We start from the raw sequence: 25,221 nt of genomic DNA, 5'->3' as shown, positions 1-25,221 counted from the left end.
TAACCTATTCATCTCTAAAAGACTTAAAGTCAGTCATTTATGCAAGTTTTCGCTTTCATATGTAAACTTTACTAGGAATTATCATATTGGGCAATGTATCGATGTGACACTATTCAAAATGGAATTATTGACTTTTAATTATCATGCATCTCTCTCCCGAATCTTTGGGATAATTATTTATTTTTTATTTGTAAGCTGGGGAGGTCTCTCTCATGATTAAAAGAGTCACGATCCAAAACAATGTCTAATTCTTATAATAATGTTTGGTGTCTACGTGGCACATTTTTGTTGGAGTTCAAACACATGGGGCTGTGTGCACAGCTTGGTTAAGAGCCCTAGTTAGGTGTTGTAAACTCCAACAAAAATGTGCCACTTATACTCCTAAACTTTATTATAAGAACAGGACACCCTATTGGATCTCAGTCTTATTAAAAATGAATTACTCACAATAGTAATTAATTGACTTTTAATTATCATGTACATCTATCTGATTTAAGGTGAGTATTGGAACAATAAATCTCTGAGATAATGATTTTTTTTGAATTGGTGACTGAGATTGGAGGAATCCTAACACCTTATTATTAAAAATCTATTACTTATGAGAGTAACAAGTTAAACCTGCAAAAATTATGCTCGCAAACGCTTAAGGAATGAAAGAGCTTTCCTCAAACATACAAATATTATGCTCATAAGCACCTAAAAACTTAGCATCAACATAAAAAAAATGTACAAAATAAACCAATGTAATTATAGAGGGTTGGGTAATTTAATCGGGGGTGTCGCATCCTCATCCTTGTGATGGAATGCAAGCATGGATTGGATTGTCCAATGAGTACTTCCTGTTTCCGCCAAAATCCAATTGGCTAGAATCTTAATTTTATAAATAAATAAATAAAACTTTGCAAAATCAGTTAATTTATTAAACAAAAATTAATCTTAGAAAATATCTTTCAAAATCTTGATTTGAAAAAATAAAATGAACATTGATTCTTTGGGTTTGATGTTTGAAACACTATTGGTTTCATTTATCACCTTTGAATCGACTTGACTTTTTTCATGATATCTGATTTGAACTGGTTGAAAAACCGGTTCCGACCAATTTTTAAAAATAGTAATTACAACAATTATTATTTTATGTAAGACTAAAATTACTTCGCTAAAATTAATCTAAATTGTTTAAATAGATAATCTAAATTTATAACCAACACATTCAACAAATCTCAAAGGCATTTATGTAATTAATTGTGTCACCAAAAAGATCTGTAGGGTACGAGACGAGAGTACCTTAGTTTCTTCAAATTACAGTCTATGGTGTTCGGCACAAATGCCTGTCATGCGTGTAGGTCATATTAAATATTTTCATATGGAATATTAATTTGATATTATTATTCCCACCACCACCTCGAGATTTACACCACCATCAGGTAAAATTTACCAAAAAAAAAAAAAACTTGTCTGATCATCAATGCTTTACTTGTCAAAGAAATTTCAATGGTTAAGTAAGATTGTGGGAGTCTCTTGGGTGTTTAACTTCTATAGGACTAAAATATGATGGACCTCAATGGATTCCACTAGTGCAATAGAATCTCTTTTTGAGGAACAATTCTCTAATCTTTGAAAAAGCTTGAAAAATACTTGAAGAAGCACCATTCAAGCATGAAGTGTGCGAAAAACTATACTCGGGATGCAAGATTATACAATTGAGGAAAATCGATGGTTCTATGCAGTCTCCATGAGACAATGCTACTTTGAATGTTACTTCGAGTCATTAGTAAGGCTTTAAAAAGACATTTCATATATTTTTGGCAGAGGTGGGACCAAATTGCTAAAATAATAAGTATTTTTGGGATTTAGGTCAAATATGAAAAATTGGCACATCATGGGTGTGGCTCGGTTGTAAGGCAACAAGAATCTGCTCCTCTTGATCATGAGTTTGAAATCGAGTGCAACCTTTGAACAACCTACTTAGCGGGAGTTGTGGGCTCTCCTTCGGCCCTAGGGGACTTAGTCTCAATAATGTGGATACTCCCTGATTTTCGCCCCCTCCCCCTTTTCAATTAAAAAAAGAAAAAAGATGAACAATATACTTATTAGAAGATAAAAGCGAACCAAGACTGTAAGTGGTCCAAGTTATCAAACCTAGGAAAGAGACAAAATTTTAAAGTCCATCACGAATAAAAGTGGTCCAAGTGCAGCTTATTAATTCTAGGACAAAATATCTAAGTCGCAATATGGCTTTAAAATTAAGTTCTGAATTAATGGATGCTGGCAAAATCGTACACAAAAAGGAAGAGAGTCATACCACAACAAGAAGCAAATAGAACTTTTGCACATTTTAAAAAAAAAAAAAAGCATTTTATATATGTTTAGCCTAACAAGAAAAACGTGGAATATAAGTTTTCCAAGTTTATCATCTTAGGAAAGCGAAAAGAAATCTTTTACATGTTCATACTTCATACACATCTATTTCCCTTGTTTGCATATAAATCAGTATTTAAGAAAGGATACTTTAGACTTACCCCTTCATGTTTTGGTGTGTATTTTGACGCATCCCATGAGTGATTTTATAAGTTGAGTTTATGTTGGAAATTACTGTGAATTGAAAGAATTCGATGTAGGAGATTTTTGGGATTTAGGTCAAATATGAAAAATAGGCTCATCAGGGGTGTGGCTCGATGGTAAGGCAACAAGAGTATGTTCCTCTTGATCGTGAGTTCGAAATCGAGTGCAACCTTTGAATAACATGCTTAGTGGGAGTTGTGGGCTCCCATTCGACCCTAGAGAGACTTAGTCTCAATAATGTGGGGATACTCCCTGATTTCCGCCCCCCTCCTTTCTATTAAAAAAAGGATACTTTAGGACTTCAAGGCTCGAATCAAATTCCATCTCTTTTATACAAATATTTCTCTTTATTAGTTAGAACCACATTATACAAAAGATATAGATAAATCTACACTCAAATTATTAAATTGAAATATATACAATCCGGTTTAATCTAGAACACACGAAAAATTAGAAACTAACGATGTCAAGTACTTAAGCTTAGAAAAAGGAAAACACATAAATTTTCAGTGAAGAAGTCTGATTTATGATTGACTTTTTATAGTTATTTTTGTGCATGTTGAGTAAGAGCCGTGATTTAATGTCACTTGGTTCAATAGCCATTGGATTGTGTCTGATCTCACAACTAACAATCCATATCGCACCCTATCGAATGTTTGTGTCTCATGCCTTTTAATCAATACCCCATTAATTGAATCTATGTGATATAATGGGTATGATGGTATTCAATTAGTTGCCACTTAATTTAATGGATCCGATCGTCCCTAATCGGATACCAATCATGAATTAACACACCTGATCAATTATGATAGGGTATTAACTTGATCCAACGGACTTGATCGTTCTAAGTGCTATTTTAATCCATCGTATCTAATCGGATACTAACGTGATCGTGCACCCGATCTATCACATGTGACAGATCAATCACAACCGTTGGATGTTTTCGTATATCAAAAACTTTAAGGCTCCCCAGTTCCTCATAACGAAGCATACATGCTAAATGCACCTAAAAGCGTAGCGTCCAATCACCCTTTCGCACGACATGTGTGCAAAGCACCAAATAAAAACATTAAAGGTGTGACACAAATACAACTAACTATGTTGACTTTTTCGTATAAGGTATACCACTTTCTTACTTATGAGCAATGTGGGACTAAACCATATATATACAAAAATCAAAAAAATAATTCACAAAAACCTGAATTATATTTTAAAATTATTCAACAGTTTAATCCCACATCAGGTACAAATTGCCTTGCCTCTCTCCTTATAAGTTCCTGGGCCTCTCCACTTGGTTTTGAGTTGGACCCCCAAATTTATCATTATAAGAGGAGGCAAATAGAAAGTAACCCAAATTCTAATTTTCTACATCATGTGAAAACCTTGATTTTTTTTTTTTTTCAAAAGTCATGCTTGTTTCATAGGTTCTGTATTGAAAATTAAAATCCTGAAAAATCTTGTTTATCAATTAAATAAAGAAGAAGGAGAATTAGAAGAAGTGGAGAAGGAGTAATTTTGATATTCCACTTAACGTTTTGGTTAATCTATTCACCTCATATACAATCCATCATTTCCAATCTCACCTTTAACCTTCTTAGAAAATCCTTGATTTTTCTACCTAATAGTCTATGATCTTTTACTTCTCTAAAAATATTATCTAGTGCTTGAGGTTTAAAGGCTAAACATAGAATCTCAAGGTTGAAGATGATGTAAAAACATTATAACAAAGAGATTAAAGATCACTATTTTTTTTTTTTCAAGTGCAAAGTAGCTTAGTTGGTAAATTTTTGGGATGATCAAAATAAAAAGACGACTAATTCTAGGACGAAAAATCAAAGACTTTTGGTTAAACAATAAAAACAATAGCATTTAATCATTTTTCAAATAGAGCAGACCAAAATCAAGTATACAGGCCATCAGTTTGAAAAACATTGGATTATTATTTACTCTCCAAAACGTTAAGAGTGTGTCTATATCATCCACAAGTAGGAAGTGTTGTCGACAAAAAAAAAATGAGGGTTATGTGTGTTATGTACATAGTCACAGAGTCGGAGTATGGGTTTGAATCAGCAAGGGAAATTTTCAGAAAAAAAAAAAAAAAAAAAAAATTTAAACAGGGAAAAATGATGAAAAAAAAGAGAGAAAAATATATTAAAAATATGACAAAATATATATCTATGAAAATTCATAAAATCAAGTTATTATCATCAAATTCCATATTTCTACGTTTATGAATTACCGAATTTTATTATGCATCAAATCCCACATTTTAAAAAAGAGAGAAAACGTTTAAAGTTTTGCCCCTGTGAAGAAAAAAAATGGGAAAAAGTTGGCGATTTTTGTTACATAGGACAAAGTTGTGTTTTTTTTACTGTTTTAATCCTTAGGGATGCAAGTCGCATTTTAAATGCGACTTTATAAAAAAACACGAATTTTTGTGACTATGGTTATGTATGACATCTTATTTTCTTTTTTGGGCATGTACTTTAAGAGATATTATCAAAGGAGATATTTTTCGAAGTGGATTGGGCTCCGCCCGAGCTCAAACCAAATTAATATAGGTCCGGTTGAGTTATTTAAACTCTCAAATTCAACATTACTCAGCCCAGGCTGGCCCATCATTCCGATTGGATTGGGCTAGTCCATCCAAATTAATTAAGGTCATGTTGAGTAAATTTCTAACAATGCATTTTTTCCTTGGAATCCATAAGAGTGTTCTCCCATCAAGGTATTTGAGTCTATTAGAGCATCCAACTAATCCTACTTGCATCAGGTAATGTTTGGGATAAATTCCTAATGTGGCCTCTAAGGGGGAATTCGAACTCAAGAACTCTGCTTCGTGAGGGGTGGTCTTGGCCGTTACGAGTCTTGACCACCTCACCAACCCTTTGATGGTTAATTTCCCAAAAATTGCCTTATATCATTTCTGTTCACTAACCATAGGTTGTAAGCATTTTCAAGATTTCATTAAGGCTTGAAACCCTAATTTTTCTCACAAAATTGGTAATGAAAATTTCTCTAATGTCTAATCCTACATATATTTTTCTAGGTAATTCTTAAGAACAAGTAAGGAGGTATTTGTTTGCGCAATTTTTCCGCGTTTATTGCTAGAAAAAAAATTCAACACTTTTTGTCAAAATAGCTCGTTTGTTTACTCTATAGTTTCAGCAGTTATTGTTGAATATAAGTGAAAAAAAAATTAGCACTATTTTGATACTGAAAAAAAAATGTTGAAACGGTAAGCACTTCGCTTTTCTCGACATGGACAAGTATGCCCCTTCATTTTTTTGGGCACGAACAAGTATGCCCTTATACTTAAAAGGATATTACATCTTATATCCCATGAATAAGTATATAAATACCCCCAAAAACTAATAAACCCATACCATGGCTAAATTATTTTGTGTTATATAGGTTAAAAGTTTTGAATGAATTGATTTTTGATGATGATGATCTCCTCATTAGTATATAAGTACCCTCACAAATTAATAAACTCACACCATTGCTAAATTATTTTGTCTTATTTGGGTTAAAAGTTTTGGAATGATTTGATTTTTAGTGAGGATGATCTCTACAATGAGGAGATCATCCTCACCAAAAATCAGCCCATCTCGAAATTTCTAACCTTTTCAAAACAAGTTCAAGAACTGTAAATTGTCCATTTTTTTTTGTGGAAACCATTTTTGATGTGGTTAGAAGTTTCAAAAAGGACTGATTTTTGGTGAGAATGATCTCTAAACCATATAGATCATCCTCACTAAAAATTTGTTCATTCCAAAAACTTTAACCTATATAAGACAAAAAAAAATTGGTTATGGTTTGAGTTGCCCTTATTAATTCATAGGGTGCTTTTATAATTACACATCCTTCATTTCCATTGAAAATTATTCACCCAAAATTAAATTATTTTAATGTTGATTTCAAATTTTGGTGACTTGTATGACATTATTATTTTTAATTTGAAATTTGTGGGTTTTTAGAAATAAAAATTATTATTTATAAATTGAAAATTTGAGTGTTACTTATTATTTAAAAATGAATTGTATTTTATTTTATAAGAAATAATATATTTTATTGTGTTTGATAAGAAATGGGCATTTGAAACATGCAAACAATGTATAATATGATTGTAACGGTAAAAAAATAATTTACCAGTTTCAGCAAGATTCAACATCTAAACAAACAACTTTTTCAACACTTAAATTTAGTGCTTAATACTATTCAACACTTATTTTTTTCAGTTTAACAAACAACACCTAAGGCAGTAACATGCCTCCTAATTATCCATATCATTTGAGAATCCTTCGGGATCAACAACTTATCTCTACCTTTCGTTTGATGGAGTGCCTCAATCCTCATTTTATGCAAGTGTTTTTTAAACATTTTTCTTGTGAACTTTTCTAGTTTCAGCCACGGTCCAAATTTTCCATAAAACAAACAGTAAGGTTAAAAGGAAAAAACACTGATTTCTAGAGATCATTACTAATCTTTATAGAGATTAGTCGAAGTTTTCCTAGGGATACACTTTTATTGTGAATCCCAAAGTATATTCCAACCGTCAGTTTGATTGCACATGAAAAATAGGGTGAAAAATCAATTTCCATGGAAAATGACATTCTTCATGTGTTTGATTAGATTTTTCTATGGAAATTCATTTTTCACTCCAATATCTTATTCTTCCCTACTCTTCTCTTCTTCTTCCCCACCACCATCATCACACTCAATCTCACCATCACCATCATCATCGTCGTCGTCACCATTGCCGACCACCTTCTCTCTCTCTCTCTTCTCTCACCTCCACCACCGCCCCACCACCACGTCCTCCCCTCTTCTTTCTCATTTAACTCCGTCGACGTCGCCACCACCACCACATCCTCTCCCCTTTCTCTTTCTCCTCATCTTCTTCTTCTTGTTTTTTCTCTTATTTCTTCCAAAGTAGCATCAAACAATGAATTTAATTTTTCATTTTTTCTATTTATTCACTATCATTTTTCCATGAATTTTGATATTTGTGGATTTTGGTTTTCTATGCAATCAAACATATCCTAAGTCGACTTTCTTCAAAAAGATGTGATGGCGTTGCACGATGCACAGGACCAAGAGAAGACATGAAAAAAAAAAAAAATTTAACTTGAAAATACAGGCCGTTGAAACACTTGCCAAAATCGGAGGCCTTCGATTTTTCGGTCCTCCATTTACATCCCGGATTGATTCTCTTAAAAGAGAACTAGAAGGGTAAAAAATAATGTCTTGTACTATATAATACTCCGTACATACTGTGCCATGCAACACGAATCCTTTTCGGCTCCAATATTGCATGCTCTTTTAACCTCCATCTCTCAGCACTTCATGATCATGACAACCACTACGACTTTTTCGAAGGAGATATGGATGGTCCTCCCCCTCTTTTCTTCCTGCAAAATAAGTAGATATTGTAATTTGTTAAACACACGCACATACATGTCATACGAACTCTACGGTGTACAAATATATATACTTCGGCTTTTGACTTGCAGCTTTAGGATCCCATGGTGGGAAATCCGATTCCTCCATTTTCCATTGCGAAGCGACGAATCTTTTATAACTCTGCACACACCAAAGCACAACCCCAAGTAACGTAATTCATTAATTAAACTTAGTAAACTCTTACCTCAACAATTATTTATTTATTTATTTATTTTGAATTGAAGTTTCACTCACCCCTGCAGAATAATCATATTGACGTGCGAAGAATGAGAATGGCTTTTGGGGTTTGTCAGACGCCTCTGGTTTCCCAGATTTATCTTTCTCTTCATCCCCTTGTCCCCTTCCTGCTGCCTTAGATGTATCCAATCTCCACCATGGATTCTGCGGTGTCAGAAGCCTTTTGTCCCCTCCTCCTCCTCCTCCTGATGTATCAATCTCCTTTCCCTTATTCTGAGAAGGATTGGCAGAATTGGATGAGCTGCTGCTGCCCCCCTCTCCAAAACCAATGTAGCCGCCGAAATTGTAGTGGTAGGCTGCCGAAGACAGACTGTCAAGGAACAACTTAAAATCTTCATCACTATTATTAATGTTCTCATCAAGTATTAATGGTGGTCGATTGGAGGAAGAGCCCACGTGGTGCTCTGGGATTCGTAGAAAGTATTGATGATGAGGATTTGGGAGTAGGACCATGTGAGTGGCAGGACCACGTCCACCACCACCAACAGGAACAACCTTCATGCGACAGATACCAGGGAAGGACCGCATGAAATCACTGAGCTTTAGATAGCCGATAGAAGCGTGGTCTAGTTCTAGGCCACACGTAGCCCTGAAGTCACCTTTGAGAGATGAGAGAGGGTACCACTCTCCTTCCTTTAGTCGCTTTGATACCTCGTATAAGAAACCTGGAAGCCATTTCTTGAAAGTGATCACCCAGGAAGGCAGGATCTGATTACTAGAGGTGTCATAAGCGTGGAAGCCATTTCCTGTGTTCTTTTCATTATTGGGATTTAGTTCTTGGTGAAGTTGTTTCTGTCTTGGAATTGGTTTTGGGATCTCAGCTGGAAGTAGGAGAGGTTTGGGGACGGCCCCCTTGATCTCGACCTGCTTACCCAAGATAGTGACATAGTGGGCCTGAACTGCAGCACCAACAGATTCCTCATTTTTGAAGGTGACGAAGCCAAAACCTCGAGAATATACTTGATCTCCAGCTTGGCTACCTATCACTACGGCATCGTCTATTGGTCCAAATTGTTCTTCAAAAAACTCACCCAAAGTCTCTGTAATGTAAGGTAAAATGAGAGAGATTAAAAAAATTCACTATGTTAACAGATGCTTGCATGAGAACATTAATTAGAAATTTCCCTGTGGCAATATATGATGTTACCAAGATGACGCAACCTTTACATTGGAAAGACGATATGGGCAATTTAACACGTGGAGGCGAGCCCACATGATCCAAGTTGAGAACACACAAAAATTCCAAATATAATGTGGTCCCACTTCTTTAGCTTCATCCTTTAGGCAAGGGTCCCACCTGGCAAACACAATGGACTATCTAACGTGACAAAATTGATAACCATAGGTCAGCGCTCCTCGGCAGTTCCCTCGAGATACACCTGTTTTTTTTGGAAGTGCAATTGTGTATCCCAAAGAGCGCAAATCTATAATTTTCGAACTTGTCACGTCACGATAGTCAATTGAGTTTGCCACGTGGGATCGTTAGATTATCACGATTCTTTAATCAAATACACAGCTGAGACAATGGGGAAATAGTGTTGATTTTGCAACTCAACCTGACAGGATGACTCAAACTCACCAACGTGGCATGGGTAAAGAATCGTAGATTCTTTCCCTCAAGATAAACAACCGACTTGACCGACCTGTCATCTGCAATTGTGTATCCTGAGCGAAAGAATCTATGTGTATCCTGAGCGAATGAATTTACGGTTCGTTACACATAACACATCGATGAGCTTTTGAGTCACGTTGTGAGGTTGAATCAAAAAATCATTAGTCGACAGCAAAATTCATATTTCCTAAACAGTAGTTGTCTTTTAGGAATTAAACAAGAGTCGTGATAATATGACTCACCCGGTGCCATACTCAAATGACTCCATGATGTGACAAGTTCGGGTATCATAGATCTAAATGCCTCAGGATACACAATTGTACTTCCCCATAAAACGTCTATCCTGAGGGAATCATTTATCCCGAGGTGTACATATCTACGATTCCTTAACTTATCCACGTCATGGAGTCATTTAAGTATGCCACCTGGTGAGTCATATTATCAGGACTCATTAAACAATCTTTTCCAGAGATAAGTTTTGAATCGTGATAATCCATGTGACATACTCAATCAACACCCTTGACGTGACAGGTTCAAGAACTGTAGATCTACTCTCCTCAGGATACAGAACTACAATTCCCCTCAAAAAAAGGTACAATTTTTGTATCCCGAGGATAGCAGATCTATGATTCTCGAACTTGTAACATCAAGGGCGTCGATTGAGTATGCCACATGGGTAAGTCGGATTATCACAACTCATAAGTTTTTTGAGTCGTGATAATATGACTCGCCATGTAGCATACTCAATTGATTCTTTGACATAACAAGTTCAAGATTTGTAGTTCTCGATATACACAATTTCATCTCCCCATAAAAAATGTATCCCAAAGGAGTCGTGTATCTCAAGGCGTATAGATCTACGATTCCAAACTTATCGACGTCAAGGAGTCGATTGAGTATGCCACTTGGCAAGTCATATTATCAGGACTCAAGTTTTTTATCCAAATTTCTTACAAATCAATAAGACAATAATAGTCTTTTAGGCATTAGCTCAATCATTCCTCACTTGTGCATAGAAACATGGACTTTACCTTGAGTATATCGGGGAAAAAATATCTATAGTTCCTTATTCCATGTTAGTTGAATATTTTTTGAGTCGTAATAATATAACTAGTTCTTTAATCCATGTCAATTGAATATTTTTTGAGTCATGATAATATGATACCCCAATCATAAAATTGTAGATCATTTGTCTTGGGATACACAAAATCATAAAAAAATTCTTGTGCATCCCAAGGCATTTGATCTACAGATCTGTGATAGTGGTGTCTGTGAGAGGGGAGCGCATATTATCACGGTTCAGAAGTTTTTAGTCAAATTAGCATGGCTCAATAATTAGAAATTGAGTCGTGATAATGTGACTACCCCACATGGCACACTCAATCGACCTCTCTTGATGTTATAGGTTCGGAACTGTAGATCTGTACGTTTCTGGATACATGGCTCTCAATACATTTTTATGGGAAAGTGCAGTTTTATATCCCAAGGCATATGTTATAGAGTCGATTGAGTATGCCACGTGGGTAGTCCGGTTATCACGATTCTTAGAAATTTGGTTAGGGTCAAGCTGGAGTGACTGTACAGAACATTGCCTTTGAAACTTTGCTGACGTGGAGTTGAGCAGAGAAACATAGATGCTTTTCACTAGCATCTCGAGGAAAAGAATCTTCAGTTCTTTGCACATCTCAACGTCAGTGCAGCGTCTAACGTAGTGTCTTGGACAGTCATTTCAGCGTTTCTTTTTTCGAGTACTTGAGTTGAGACAGTCATCGAACCTGAGTCAACGCTAGGTGGGAGACCTCCAATGAAAATCTTCTTTCTCAACTCGTCTGTGGCAGAACAACGAACCATTTGCTCTCCTTGCTTACTCATCCCCAAGAGCTCCCCTTCCCCGTGTGCGTAAAAGCACTTTTCCCCTCTCACACACCCACCAGGAGATTCGAAGTATCTACAGATCTCTGTCTTTGCGACCGGGCCAAGTCTATTAATGTTCCCTGATTATTAGTTTTAAGTTTTAAAGAGCTTTAACATTTAAGTTAGACCGACGTAAGAGTCAGCAGGTTACCTTTCAGCTGAAATGGGTTCTTCTTCTTTCACGTTGAGAAATGCTTCAAGCATGCCTCCTCCTTCGTCAGATACATATTGCTCGTCCTTTAGCCAATAAGTACCGCTCTCTTCAATTTGGATGCCACGACTTTCTACATTTTAAAATTCCAACATTGGAACGGACCTAAGTTATGTTTCTTCTTTGCATACATTTCATACATTAAAGATAAGAGGTATTTTAACTTACTCCATAAGATATTCGTTTGGTTCAGCAAGAAACGCATCTCCTGGGACTTTGCAAAGTCTATAGGTCTTTGTTTACTGCAGATATATAGTTCAAGTGAGAACCAAAAAAACAAAAACCAAAAAAACAACTAAAAGAAGTGGAATTGAAATAAACCGTAGGTTGAGGAGCTGGGTGTTGGCTCCATAACGTAAAAGAAGCTGGGCACAGTTTATAAAGTCGTTTTTCACCGCAAAGAACAAAGGACTTTCTTTCATTTCTGAAACAGCGTTTATGGAATCCGAGTCTTGAAGCAGAAGAATCTGAAAATTATCCAAGAAGGTCAATCTCTCTCTCTATTTGTTAGTGTGTGCATGCGTGTGTCAGCTAAAGAGAGTACAACAGGATTCACCTGCAGTGCCTGCAAATTACCGTTGGCCGCAGCAACATGGAGTGGAGTCAACCCTAATCTATTTTTTTGGCTGACAATAGCTCCATGTTTCAGTAAGAGCCAAACGATCCTAGGAATATTGAAACAAGAACATTTTAAGACAAATAGTGAGTGAGAGAATATTGATGAAGATATCAATAATCTGAAATAGTCAAATAAACCTTGGCTTCTTTTCGTTAGAAGAGGTTCTGAGGTACCAGTGGAGGGCAGAATTCCCTTCTCCATCTACTTCAGTTACATCAATATTGGCTTTCAGCAAAATCGTTATTACTGCTTCATCCCCAGCCTGTAATGAGCACATCAAAGTAAAATATGGTTCTTGGAAAACTCGTTAAAACATTAGAAACGTGTCGATAAATGATTAGATTGGTGTTCTAAAAAAATGTCGTACAAGAAAGACACTAATCAATCTGTAATCTCCACATTTGAGTATCCAACGTTGTTTGTGCCTTTGAGACCATAACTTTCCCTATATGCTGAAATCATGATCTACCTTAAAATTTCCAGGAGATTCTTCCATAACGTTAATCCCTAGGAAATCTATTGTCCACCTATCTGAGTCGTACATTTGACTATAAGCGTCAAACATCATTTATGGTTCGAAATCTCACACCTTAATTCCTAGGTTTTTACGGCCAAATCAACCAATCAAGAAACCATCTAACGTAACGATACCTGGGATGCACGAATTAGGGGTGGAAACACCCTCCTGTCCGTGGTGCCTCCTTGAAGAACTTTTGCTCCAAATAGCTGAAGCAACTCAATCTCGCAAAGTAAAGCTTTCCTTTTCTCCTTGTTGCTGCTGAATCCAAGCGTTCTTGTTCCTCTCAAAGAAATCTCCTTCTGACCGAGGGACAATGCTTCTCTTATCACGCACTCGTAGATGGTTGTTGTCTCTTTGAAAGCCGACGCAACATCAGGCCTCTTCACCATTATCAAACCTGTAACTGTCTCTTGCGCCACCATAAGCAGAGCAGCCAGAGAGACGACTCTTCCTTCCATGGCGCTAAAGTACGCTACCTCTGCAACTTCCTTCGATTTCTCAACCAGTTTCCTCACAACGCTTAAATCCTACAACAAGATACTATCTTTTTTTATGCTATAAAAGATGTAAAATCAATCCGAATAAAAAGAGTTCTGCGTGAAATCAAACCGTTTCGCTTAGAAGAACAAGTAAATCTTCTAAACTTTCTTCTGGAGTCCAAAGAACCTTCATCCTGACATCAAACAGAGCGATAATCGCAGAAATTACTTTGTCCAAATTTAAAAGAAAAACTGAAAAACTAAAATGAAAAAGAAATTGTTCATATTTACATTTTGCTGGACAATGCCATCGATAGGTCGATCTGTGATTTCCTATCCGAAGATCTGAAATCTGTGGGAGCTTGTTTACGAAGAAGAAGCTCGATGCATCTTGTTGCGAGCATTTCTGCAGCACTGTGCGAAGCGGTTCGTCCGGTCTCTCCTTCAATTAAGGCTTTAGCGCACTCCACCGAATCGAATTTGCAAGCGAGATTGAAAAGTTTCCCAGCGAAACTACGTTCCATGTGTTGATTTGGTTTTGGATCGTTGTTTTCTTTTTCTTTGAAATCTTCTTGATTTGATGACTCTTCGAAGAGTCTTTCTGATCGATTAATAAACTGATCTTTATCTTCTTTCCGTAAGATCTCAATGAGGCTTTCTTTTTGTATCCGATCAACTTCTTTGATCTCAAAATCTTGAAAATCGTCTTCCATTGAAGGCAATGCATCAGCTTTTCCAGAACAGTAGATGGATTTCACTAAGAAACTAGGGAACTCGTTCTGCTCAAATGTCATTGTTTCCTGCGATGGATTTGGAGAAATAATCCAAAGAAAAAAAAAAAAAAAAAAAAAGACCGATTTTATAATAGAAGAAGAAATCCTCAAAGAAAAACCTAATTGTCGCTGAGATTTGCTAGAACTACGTAAAAAGATCTTCAAGAAACAATTATTTTCGAAAAATCTTGATAGCCTAACCCAAAACGAAACAAATTTATCGAAAAAGATGGAGAAAATCAGAAAAACAGAGGATTGAAATCCAGAAACAACAGTTCATCAAAGAAGAGATGAATTCGAATCGAAATCCGATAATCATCAAAGACAGGGTATGATCTGCGTACGTTATCCATCTTGCCACCGCAACTTCACTCGCAGATCTGTCTACGTTTACCGCTACAAATATTGCGTAATCAAATCCTAACTTTCTCTACTGTAATGGAGGATCACTCGCATTTCATAAAGGAGTGATGAAAAGGGTTTGGGGAGAGAAACCATTAACGAAGTAAGCTCTTCGAAAGATTCAAGTCGGTTACATATCAAGTCATTGGGAGGGAAAGGTCTGATCTCATATTTATAGGCGCGGATCCAAAAGTCTTTTAAGGTACAGCGACGTTGGACAATTAGTATCCATTAAACGGTTGAGATTGGAACAGAACTAAAAGAGTTTCTATCAAAAGTTTTATTACGTAATTTGTAGGTTAATCTTGCCATCTCAACCGTTCCTTGAATCTTCGTTGTCGTAGACGCGGATACTAGAATTTTCCAAACAAAATCAACATTCCTTTGGGAACACCTAGATCCGGGTTTTCGAATGTTTTTTCCCTCTCTGAAACTTGTTTGGACAGGAATGCCCTCTATAAGTTCCTTTATGCCATGACTACATGTGTAATTTTCGAGAATTGTGTCGACGACTTTTCAACCTCAAGGTTCAAAGTCAAACAACCTACGACCGCAGGAGAAAAACCCAGGTTTCTTTTTTGAGTCGTTATAAACTGACTTGCTGTGGTGATGCTCCTCATGATATAAGAAAAAAAATGAGTCGTGATAAACGGACTCCACCACATGACATACTCAAATTACTCCCCTGACGTGGCATATGTTAGGACCATAGATTTTATGCCTCTAGATACACATTTACATATCTTCATAAATGTGTTGTATCCCAAAGAGTAAAGATCTATGGTTGTAGCACATGCCACGTTAGGAGAATATTTGTGTATCCGATGAAACAGATCTATGGTTCTCTATACACGACCATGTCAGCGCAACGTCGTCGAAGTCACTCCAGCATTTTTCTTCTTGGTTTTTTCAAAGATTAACATAGGTTTCTTCGAATTTCCTTGGACTTGATTTCATATGAGAATCTCTAAGAATATTTTCACATCTCAATCAAATGTTTAGCATTGTCTCAAACGTCGTCAGGCATAATTAATTTCCAACATGAATAATTGGAGTTCTCTTCAATCTCTCTCAAATAGGGTTGTCAAGATATGCTTATCCATTCGGATATAATAATATCCAAATCCGAAAAAAAATTTCAGATATCCAAATCCAACAAATGTTCTAAAACTCTATTTGAATTCGAATTCGATTATCTTATTAAATATCAGATAATATTTGATTAAATTCAAATAACTTGTATGTATAAAAAAAAATATTATTTTTTCTTATCCAACTAATTTTTTATTATTAAATTATTTTTATTATATATTATATTATTTATATAATAATAAATAAATAAAATCATATATATTATATTATTAATATAAAAAATTAATTAAATAAAATAAGATATATCATATATTATTTCGAATCAGATATTATTGGATTCAAAATGTTAATATCCGATAAAGATTCAAATATATAAAATTATTTAAATTTAAATTCAATATCTAAAATTTTTGAATAATATCTAATTTTTTCAAATTTGAATTTTCGACTATTCATAGACACCCTTACTTTCAAGATGTTTAAGTGGAACTTTGAGGTGGTCTCCTTGTGCCCCTTGCGGCAGTACTCAACTGCCAAGTGGCAACCTTCTAATGACGTTATTTATATATTCCCTTGATGATAATCCGACTATCCCACATGGCACAGTCAATCAACTCTCTTGACAAAATAAGTTTGGAACCATGGAACTGTAAGCCTCGGATACAAAGAGAATGTCTATTGCCACACCAAATTTTACTAATGCTACCCTTAGCATATGCTAATTCCGCGGTGATTTATGTATGAATTTGGTGGTATTAGCAAAAGTTGGTGTGGTAATAGAATCTCTCTAAATAAAATTGTACTCGAAACATTGCTGAGTACAACCATTAAAAGATAAGAAACAAAGCTTACAGGTACAAGACCAAGGTAAACAACTACCCCCTAAAATTCAGAAAAATTGTCCCATTAGTTTGCTAACTTCAAACTCCCGTCTGTCTGTCGAAAATCCTTCTATTGCATTCTTTCCAAATACCATTTCAAAGCAGCTTCTGGGTTGAGGTGAAGGACAATCCTAACTGGCTCCAAGCCGCAAACACGTCCTTGACAAAGAGTGACCTGCAGCTCCACACACCAAACAAAGGAAAGAAATGAATCCAGATCCCTCTAACCCCACCCCCCCACAATGTAAGATTAACTGACTCTTCATCCTGCGTGCACATACAACAAACATTAGCTTCGCAAAAGCCTATTCTCCTCTAGCTATCCGAGGTAAGCAACTTCCCCCAAACCACTACCCACACAAAACAAATTCCACCATTCGATTGCACTTAGGAAAGTGTCAATAAGAGAGATGGTTTTTGGTTCTAAGGATAGGGGTAGCTGTGAGAGAATAATATTAGGAGATGGGAAAAATCATTTTCCTGGGTTGGGAGGAAATTATTTTCCTTAGCACAACGTGAACTTGACAATCACATTTTCCTACCAATTGGTATGTACAATCTTACAGACCCTGATTGAATTAAACCTTTGGAAATTATGAAGATGTTCAGCTAGAAATAATCCTTCAAATAGTGACTAGTTTCAGGAAATAAGGAATATTAAGGCTCTTCGTATCAAATATAAGAGAATAATTCAGTGTAATTTAACGATATATCGGCGCAAGACTTATTCTTACCACATGGTGTTTCCAATCTCATGAAGTTTCAGATTTAATGTGTAGCTTCAAACACTAAACAATGAAACTTTAACATCAAAAGCATCTAAGAGTCTGATGAATATTTATGAACTAATAACTAGTTTACAATAATCAACCAAGATTTTTTGTTATCTTCATTAATCTGATAGGAGCCAAGATCCTTATTCAAATAATCTCTGCATCGGAAAATGGTTTATTCTCCATTTGATTGGCTCAAAAAGACGCCGGAAAACAAAAGAGCAAGAAATGATCTGTTTGAAAAATACTATGCAAATGTAAATTAGAAAAAGCGAAATTCTTTGGTGTGATTAAAGGAAGTCAGGTTGGCCAGTTGATGTCAAGCACCGATGCCACATTCGACTATTAGGATCCACACGCCTCGGAGAAGTGATAACTTCTGGAATCGGTAGGTAGACATAATGAGTGTTGCATATTCCAACAGAAATGCCGCTGAACCCTGCAAATGCACCATGGACCTGCAAGGATCATGCGTACCTCAAGATTAAATAAAATACATAAACGTGCCGTTATTCAGATTCAAATTCATATTTGGGAAAAATCCATTAAGCACAAAATCAAAGGAAAGAAAATAAATAAATAAAAAATTGCTCACTGCATTCTGGCCAAGAACGGTGCAAAGGATTGCATCTGAGGCATTTGCACGACACGCTCGGATCATGTAAGTTGGATCGATGTATTTGACATCAGCTGGAACACCTATCTCCTTGAAATGCCTTTTGATCTGTTAAAAATTTAGCAAATCAATTACATATTTAGAGAAATGCAGGAATTATTTGATATACAAACAAGGAAACCTGACCTGCTGTTGGATATGAACCCCAATATCTCCTAGTATTGTGTTTCCAGATGCGTCTGTTGCATTTGATTTTTCTAGCAAATCCTGGATTTCAAAAGAATACATAAATGGTAAATGAAATTAATTTTATGTTTATGTATGCTTGGTATGCCTGCAAAAAGCCATAAATTGGTGTACAACAAAAACTTGTAGGCAACTGGTGTTTGCTTGCCCCTCAGCAAATTACCCCAGTTTTTTGTTAGTTCTGATTGCCCTCCTCTGACCGCAAACAGTCATAATTTTTGGTGTGCATACAAGTAACTTTTGGTGTGTATGTGTGTCCAAGTTTCGTCATGGCTTTTTGCAGGCGTACCAGGATGGAATTTAAACAAGGATAATAAATATTCAAACGAAAATTGTGGAATACTTTTCCAATGTAAGATGACATGAATGCTGAGAGAAGAACATGCTTTCCAAGATAACCAACAAATAACCAAAAACCATAGTTGAGTGAGCAACTACGAAACTACCCATAATTCTTAAGTAGGAAATTTTATAGTACTGAGGAAACAACAAGAAAAAATGCCACTATTTGCTACCAATTTTATGTATTTTCTGATTAATGCAACCTGAAAAGCACTTAAAAGAGCAAAGGAACTTTATTTCGAGTCAGTTTAGGTTTTCTAAACATATGGTATCTAAATCCAAGGAATACGATTACAAGTAACCTAGTACGGCCAAGTAAGAATCCATGAAAATTATGTTAATTGAACGGGAAACATACATTAGACAATGTTTTATCTAATAAACCAATGAAGAAATAAAATAATTTTCGTTGCAATATTAACCAACTCTGAGAAAGCTTACACGTGGAGTTCACTTACTTGTCCTGCTCCTTCGGCCACACAAACAACAGCTGATCCTTTTGTCTGTATCAGATGCTCTAAATGTCGTAAGACACCATAAGGTCCCTCTATATTGAAAAGTACCTGTACTTGGATTTGTCAATAAAGCATCCCCCTAGTAATGGTTATACGAGAAAAAGAGAAAGAGAGAGGAGTACATATCACAAAAAATACAGACCTCAGGAATCAAACAGATGTCAATCTGCCCACTAGAAAGTGATGCATGCATGGCTATAAAACCACTGCTTCTTCCCATCAATTTCACCACACCAATGCCATGATATGCACTATGTGCCTGAATGTATATTAGAGATGTCAATTGAACATGTCTCAAGCATAATATAAGGTCCAAGAAAATTACAAAAAAAAAAAGAGACTGCAGTTTTCTTATTCAGTCTGACATTCCATAAAGGTGTGAACAGTCATAGGCAAATGAAACACACTTGCTTACCTCAATATATGCAGAATTGATTGCCCGTTGAGCTTCTTCAACAGCCGTATCAAATCCAAATGTCTTATCCATCAGAAGTATGTCATTATCAATTGTTTTTGGGACACAAACAACCGATACTTTCATTTTTCTCTTGCGGCACTGCATGCAAAGAAAGTATAAAGTGGACCATGAGAAAAAACCGATAACAGCAATTTTTCTTTTAAAAAGTAAATTTCTGATGTTTCAGATCATTCAAGTTGTACAAGAGATAAAGAACCACCGGAGTAAATGAAATCTCTAATTATTTTTATTCATAAATCAAAATTATAAGATTGGTTAAGTTATTTCCAGAACATAACAGCAAAAGGAATAGAACTAAGTACCTCATTATGTATTGCATTTGCTCCTGCATGAGTGCCGTTCCCACCAAGTATGAAAAGCATATCAATTGCCCTGGCCTAATATACCCAGTTTACAACACGTAGCTACTTAGACAATTGATGCAAAAATACCAGAGAGAATGCTAAATAGCAAACATAATATACCTGTATGCTATCTACAATGTCACTGACGCTAGCACCCCCACGAGAAACTCCCAGCAAACTTCCACCAGCAAGATTAATGTTTTGAACCACTTGGCGAGAGAGCTGAAAAATTCAACACTGATGAAAAAAAATATTGAATCAACAATATGATCTTGTGTAATGTACCCAAGCAGGCAACTCTCACCTGTACTTCAGATAAGCCCTGATCGAAAAATCCACGATAACCAAATGGGATCCCAACGATGTTCTTAACCCCATAGATTTCAAGTGTAAAAACTATCTGCACAGGCAAGGAAGGTATGAGAATCTTTTGGTCCAATGGTGCAGCACATCTCAAGGATAGAAAAACAGCTGTAGGATCGTAACGCTCCCAACTGCAAATTAGTCAAAGTCCAGACCTTCCTGAGTCTCCAGAATAAAAGAGGGCATGTTATACTTCTTATTTTAATCATATGAAGTTTTTCTTTGGACAAAAGTTTCCTACTAAAACTGTTCGAATGACAGAACGTATTCTTTTCCAAAGAGGACAAGGGAAAGAATATAGATCCTACACTTAAATCCAAAATACTTCTGTCAAACTCTCAGCTAAATTTTTCCACCTTGCAAGCTCAGTGATAAGTAGGTATTGTCATCAAAGAATGGATGAAGGGCTCAAAAGATAGTTAAAATATAACCAGTATATTTGATTCACTGGTGTCACTACACAATGCAGATAACAACTTCATATGCAAAAACACTTGAAATTTCTGGACAGCTAATTAGGAATGCCATTGGGTGCTTTCTATTATTGGACATTTGCAAGTAAGAGAATCTCTCATGAGAACAATGTGCAAAAGATAATCCAATTAACAAGGCACAGTGGTAAGTCTGATGTATGCTTATGTAGATTTGGGGAAGGAAAAACACATACTTTTATCCATCAAATTTATTGCACGTGCAATTGCTGTTTTATGTTGGCTTACAGAAATTCCAGAAAACAAGAAATGAAACTTAGTAGAGTTCATATAGGATGGAATGGGGTGGAGAAGATATTGGAAAAGCCTATATTCCATTAAATAGAAAAGAACAGTAGTGATAACAAGATGTCACTTAAGGTCAGATGAAAACATAGAAGTAATAACTATAATAAACCCATTAACTTTTAACCAAGAAAACCTATTTCTACCCCAGATAACACTCCAGATTTTTATAGAGGTAAAAGTAGACAAATAAGAGCCTCCCTATGTGGTGGCATTCACTTTTGTCTCCGGAAAAAAAAAATTATACACTTCAAATGTACGATTCAATCCCAATTTGAGATGGACAAAGATCAATTACTCAGTGGAAAAAACTCATGTTCCATCATTATTTTAGTTTGACATTTATGAAGATCAAATTTCATAGCGTGGTTTTGGATCCATGGTTCTTAGAAACATTTCTACGGTCAGACATGAACAGATGACTTCAAGAAGCACTTCTTCATTTGACCACAAGTATACACTACTACCAGGAAAAAGACCACCATAGTGTTTACCTGTCTAATGACATCGTTAAGACCAGGACACAGCCCTCCACAAGTAACAATGCCAGCTTTTACTCTCCCAGGTTCAAAATATATCTGCTTACGTGGCCCCGCACGATGAACCCTAGGTAGCATGAGCATGATTAATCAGTAACAGAATTACTAACAAGACTACCCAGGATATTAAATCATGTGATGTTCACCCTCGTGTAAGCTTATTAAACTAAATCCATGGCATGCAATACACCGCACACATACTATGCGCTTATTAAGAGATCCATTATTTTTCACTTGGGTAGCCCCCCAGTGTAACTCAAACCAAAAGAATAAGCACTAAGTTATACATTGTGTGCTCATCGATCATCAAACCAATTTCATAGGAAGTGAAGGGCAACTAAAATTGATACAAAATGTTGTCAAATATTTTATTAATGCTACAAAAAACTGTCTTAACTGTGGAAATAAAGAATATTTTCCTAATAAAAATATTTAACAAAAAGGAATTAAGTAGGGCATGACCAACAACCTAAAGTAATTCTTTAAAATTAAAAAAAAAACAAAGAAAAAAGATAAAGGAGAACAAAAGAAGACCAAACCATTGCTCCACCCAACTGTGCTCATCGATCATCAAACCAATTTCATAGGAAGTGAAGGGCAACTAAAATTGATACAAAATGTTGTAAAATATTTTATTAATGCTACAAAAAACTGTCTAAACTGTGGAAATAAATAATATTTTCCTAATAAAAATATTTAACAAAAAGGAATTAAGTAGGGCACGACCAACAACCCAAAGTAATTCTTTAACATTAAAAAAACAGAGAAAAAAGAGAAAGGAGAACAAAAGAACACCAAACCATTGCTCCACCCAACTGCAATCAGGATCAATGCACTCAGCTCCAGCAGAAGTTGGTGAAGAAAACTTGATGACCTGATAAAATCACAAGCTGATGATAGGGTACAAATAACTTATTGTATACTTGCATGTATTTATTTAACTAGGATATGTGGCATAGACCACCAAAAAATTAAGGTGGAGATAAATGGCTTCTTACTAAAGAAAGAAGGAAACCCTGGTTAATTAAAAAGAACACTTCCTATAATAGCCATATGAAAAACAGTAAAACCAATAAGCTAATGACAACAAGAAAGGCTGCTCTCGCATATGGAGATGGATACAAGTGCACTGCTTATTATGAGTTGCATCATTTTTAAAAATACCATAGTATTGCTGGTGAGGTTTTTTACTTTATCAGCTTATAAGATGGCATAAATAAAATTATGGTGATGGCTATGAAGTGTTGAGCCTTGAGAGTGAAGCCTATGAAGATTCTAGTGATACCAATCAATGTTTTATTTGTGACTCGTGAATTGTTTCAAATTTGTTACAATTACATCAAAATTAATTTCAAGAATTCAGTTTTGACATATATTTCTACGTGTCACTTCATAAATTAGAATAACTGAGAGTATCAAGATATAAAATACATACTATGCAACATAGTTCTACTATATGGTGTTCATTCATTTTTGCACGTCATAGATTTTGTTGATTATTGTTGTTAGCATCAATATTTTTATTTATTTTTTATGTTTTGAAGAAAAATTCTGAAATTTATCCCACTTGATAAAATTCAATCAAGTTCCTAGTGAGAAAGGACCTCGGCCCTCACTGAGTCTTTCAAGTTTCAATTCTTGGTTGTCTCTTATCATGAACCCAATAAAGTGATGATACTAAAACTGATATAACAGAATTGAAATTAAATATCATCTAATAATTACATTTACCTTAAAAGACATGTTCAGACACCATGAAATCATGATATATTACATTATTTGGATTGTAAAAGGAAGACAAAAATAATAGTAATGCTGCAATGCACTGAATCAGATAGATATAGTAGCTAATAAGTAAACACAACTTGACTTTGCCCATGAACTTAACACACCTTTAAAAGCGCTCTATCATCATTGTTTACGTAGCCATTTTTTCTCTCCTCCAGTCCATTTACACCATCCACTACTTGAGGACCTCTGTAACAACAAACACAGCATAGAAATTACAATAAGTTTCATCGTAACTCTGGTAAACAAAGATTACAGAAACAAACATGAACAGAAAGTCACCTGCTTTTAAGAGAGAATGTGGTCGGGATTGGCTTTAATTCAAACACATCATTTAAATGTGGCAAATTGAACCGCTTTTCAAAATCATCTTGATAGCGTTGTTTCCAATCAAGGTCACTGAAATCAATCTCTGAATTTGCTAAAACTGCTCTAACAGATGTATAGTACGCGCTTTTGTTTCCCACATTCCTTTTTGAGGTTCTGAATGTTAAACAGTTGGAACTAAAACAGGAATTATATCCATTTGGATGTAAACTATGCTGCCCAGGATCGGCGATACCAACACTTTTGAGTGAAGAAACAAAGGCCATTTACTAAATATCCTGACAACTTAGGTCTCTAATTCGATCAACTATCAACAAAAGACCTGCAGTAGAATTTACCAACAAATAGAATAAATACTTGTCTAAAATGTAATTGCTCAAGCTATGAGCTTCGAGTTTGAATTGAGTTAATTTTATGGTTAAATATCAACTTAAAACTCAATTTTACAGGGGACCTGAATTTTCGAAACAGTTTAGTCATCAATAGCAGCGAAAAGATGTTTGAAATTAAGTAAAAGACCGAGTTGTGAACTTGTGATCCAAAAATATTAAGAAAATTCTGCTTTCTGAAACATAAACACGTAGGTATACACATTCAAGACCAATTACTTCATCTCAATCATATTAATCTTTATAATTAGTCTTTCACACAGTTCGTATCAACAACAGATGTAATTAAAAAGAAAACTGATCAAATTAGCAGTGTTAAGCTTTTCTAAATCACAGGAAAAGGAAAGTTTTGCAGTAAAACACGTGGATTTCCAGTCTGGATCTGACTGCTGAGAAAGATCCAGTCCACGGAAGTAAACTGAGAGAAAATCGAACTCAAAGAAAAATTCGATCTGCAATTGTGATCCTCTCTAAGCAACTGTAGCGGAGAAGTAAGATAAAGATGATTGATGAACTGCTGTAGAATGTAGATACCTGAGGTCGATTACGAAGAAGCAATGTGGATCAACAAGAGAAGTACCTCAGAATGATCGATCGTTCAAAATCAAACAATAATTTGAGATCGAGATTGATATTTGAGAGAAAAATAGATGAATCGACGAGGAATTTCTCTTCGTTTTCTCCGTGTGTGCTGTGCGCGATTTGACAATGGGCGCCACCGGAAAAGTACTTTTTTTACTTTTAGTCAAACTTTTAAGTATCCGTTTGCTATCTAGCACTGAGAAGCGCTTCTGTAAGTCGAAACTAAAAAGTCTCTTTTTAATTCTGTGAAATTTGAAGGTTGATTGCGCGGCATAAGCTTTATTCAGTGATACTGAAGAACAGTAAAGAGCGAAGCTTCTAACCTACTAGAGTCGTTCTGAGCTGACTTCCTTCCACGCTGTGTTCAACACTGCG

At 35.6% G+C, this 25,221-nt stretch overlaps 2 protein-coding genes across 3 annotated transcripts; both read right to left on the bottom strand.

Annotated features, from left to right (window-relative positions):
- Positions 1-8,232: 8,232 nt before the first annotated feature.
- On the bottom strand, positions 8,233-14,414 carry LOC147399051 (uncharacterized). The gene is made up of 10 exons (XM_086446785.1): positions 13,912-14,414; positions 13,751-13,814; positions 13,273-13,668; positions 12,795-12,883; positions 12,559-12,667; positions 12,324-12,469; positions 12,171-12,274; positions 11,943-12,075; positions 11,653-11,858; positions 8,233-9,305 (listed from the first exon to the last, which is right to left on the bottom strand). Exons 1-10 carry the CDS (start codon positions 14,412-14,414, stop codon positions 8,233-8,235), a joined length of 2,823 nt encoding a protein of 940 aa, XP_086302911.1.
- Positions 14,415-17,570: 3,156 nt separating this feature from the next.
- LOC147399050 (ATP-dependent 6-phosphofructokinase 5, chloroplastic-like) lies at positions 17,571-24,999 on the bottom strand. Of its 2 annotated transcripts, none has more exons than XM_086448459.1 (14): positions 24,845-24,999; positions 23,831-24,197; positions 23,653-23,737; positions 22,561-22,634; positions 21,716-21,827; positions 20,387-20,482; positions 20,203-20,304; positions 20,041-20,115; positions 19,676-19,816; positions 19,403-19,519; positions 19,204-19,308; positions 18,344-18,424; positions 18,137-18,265; positions 17,571-17,999 (listed from the first exon to the last, which is right to left on the bottom strand). In XM_086448459.1, the coding sequence occupies exons 2-14, from the start codon at positions 24,139-24,141 to the stop codon at positions 17,832-17,834; spliced, it is 1,596 nt and encodes a 531-aa protein (XP_086304585.1). In that variant the 5' UTR covers positions 24,142-24,197; positions 24,845-24,999; the 3' UTR covers positions 17,571-17,831. The 2 variants fall into 2 exon arrangements, with proteins under 2 accessions (XP_086304585.1, XP_086304584.1); XM_086448458.1 differs by having other exon boundaries at positions 24,799-24,988.
- Between the last annotated feature and the right edge of the window lie 222 nt (positions 25,000-25,221).

The sequence above is a fragment of the Akebia trifoliata genome, chromosome 7 (assembly GCF_017979445.1).
Source record: "Akebia trifoliata isolate Shusen 1 chromosome 7, ASM1797944v1, whole genome shotgun sequence".
Taxonomy (NCBI): domain Eukaryota; kingdom Viridiplantae; phylum Streptophyta; class Magnoliopsida; order Ranunculales; family Lardizabalaceae; genus Akebia; species Akebia trifoliata.
Note: the sequence above shows the minus strand (reverse complement) of the source record. Positions and strands in the feature narration are given on the sequence as shown.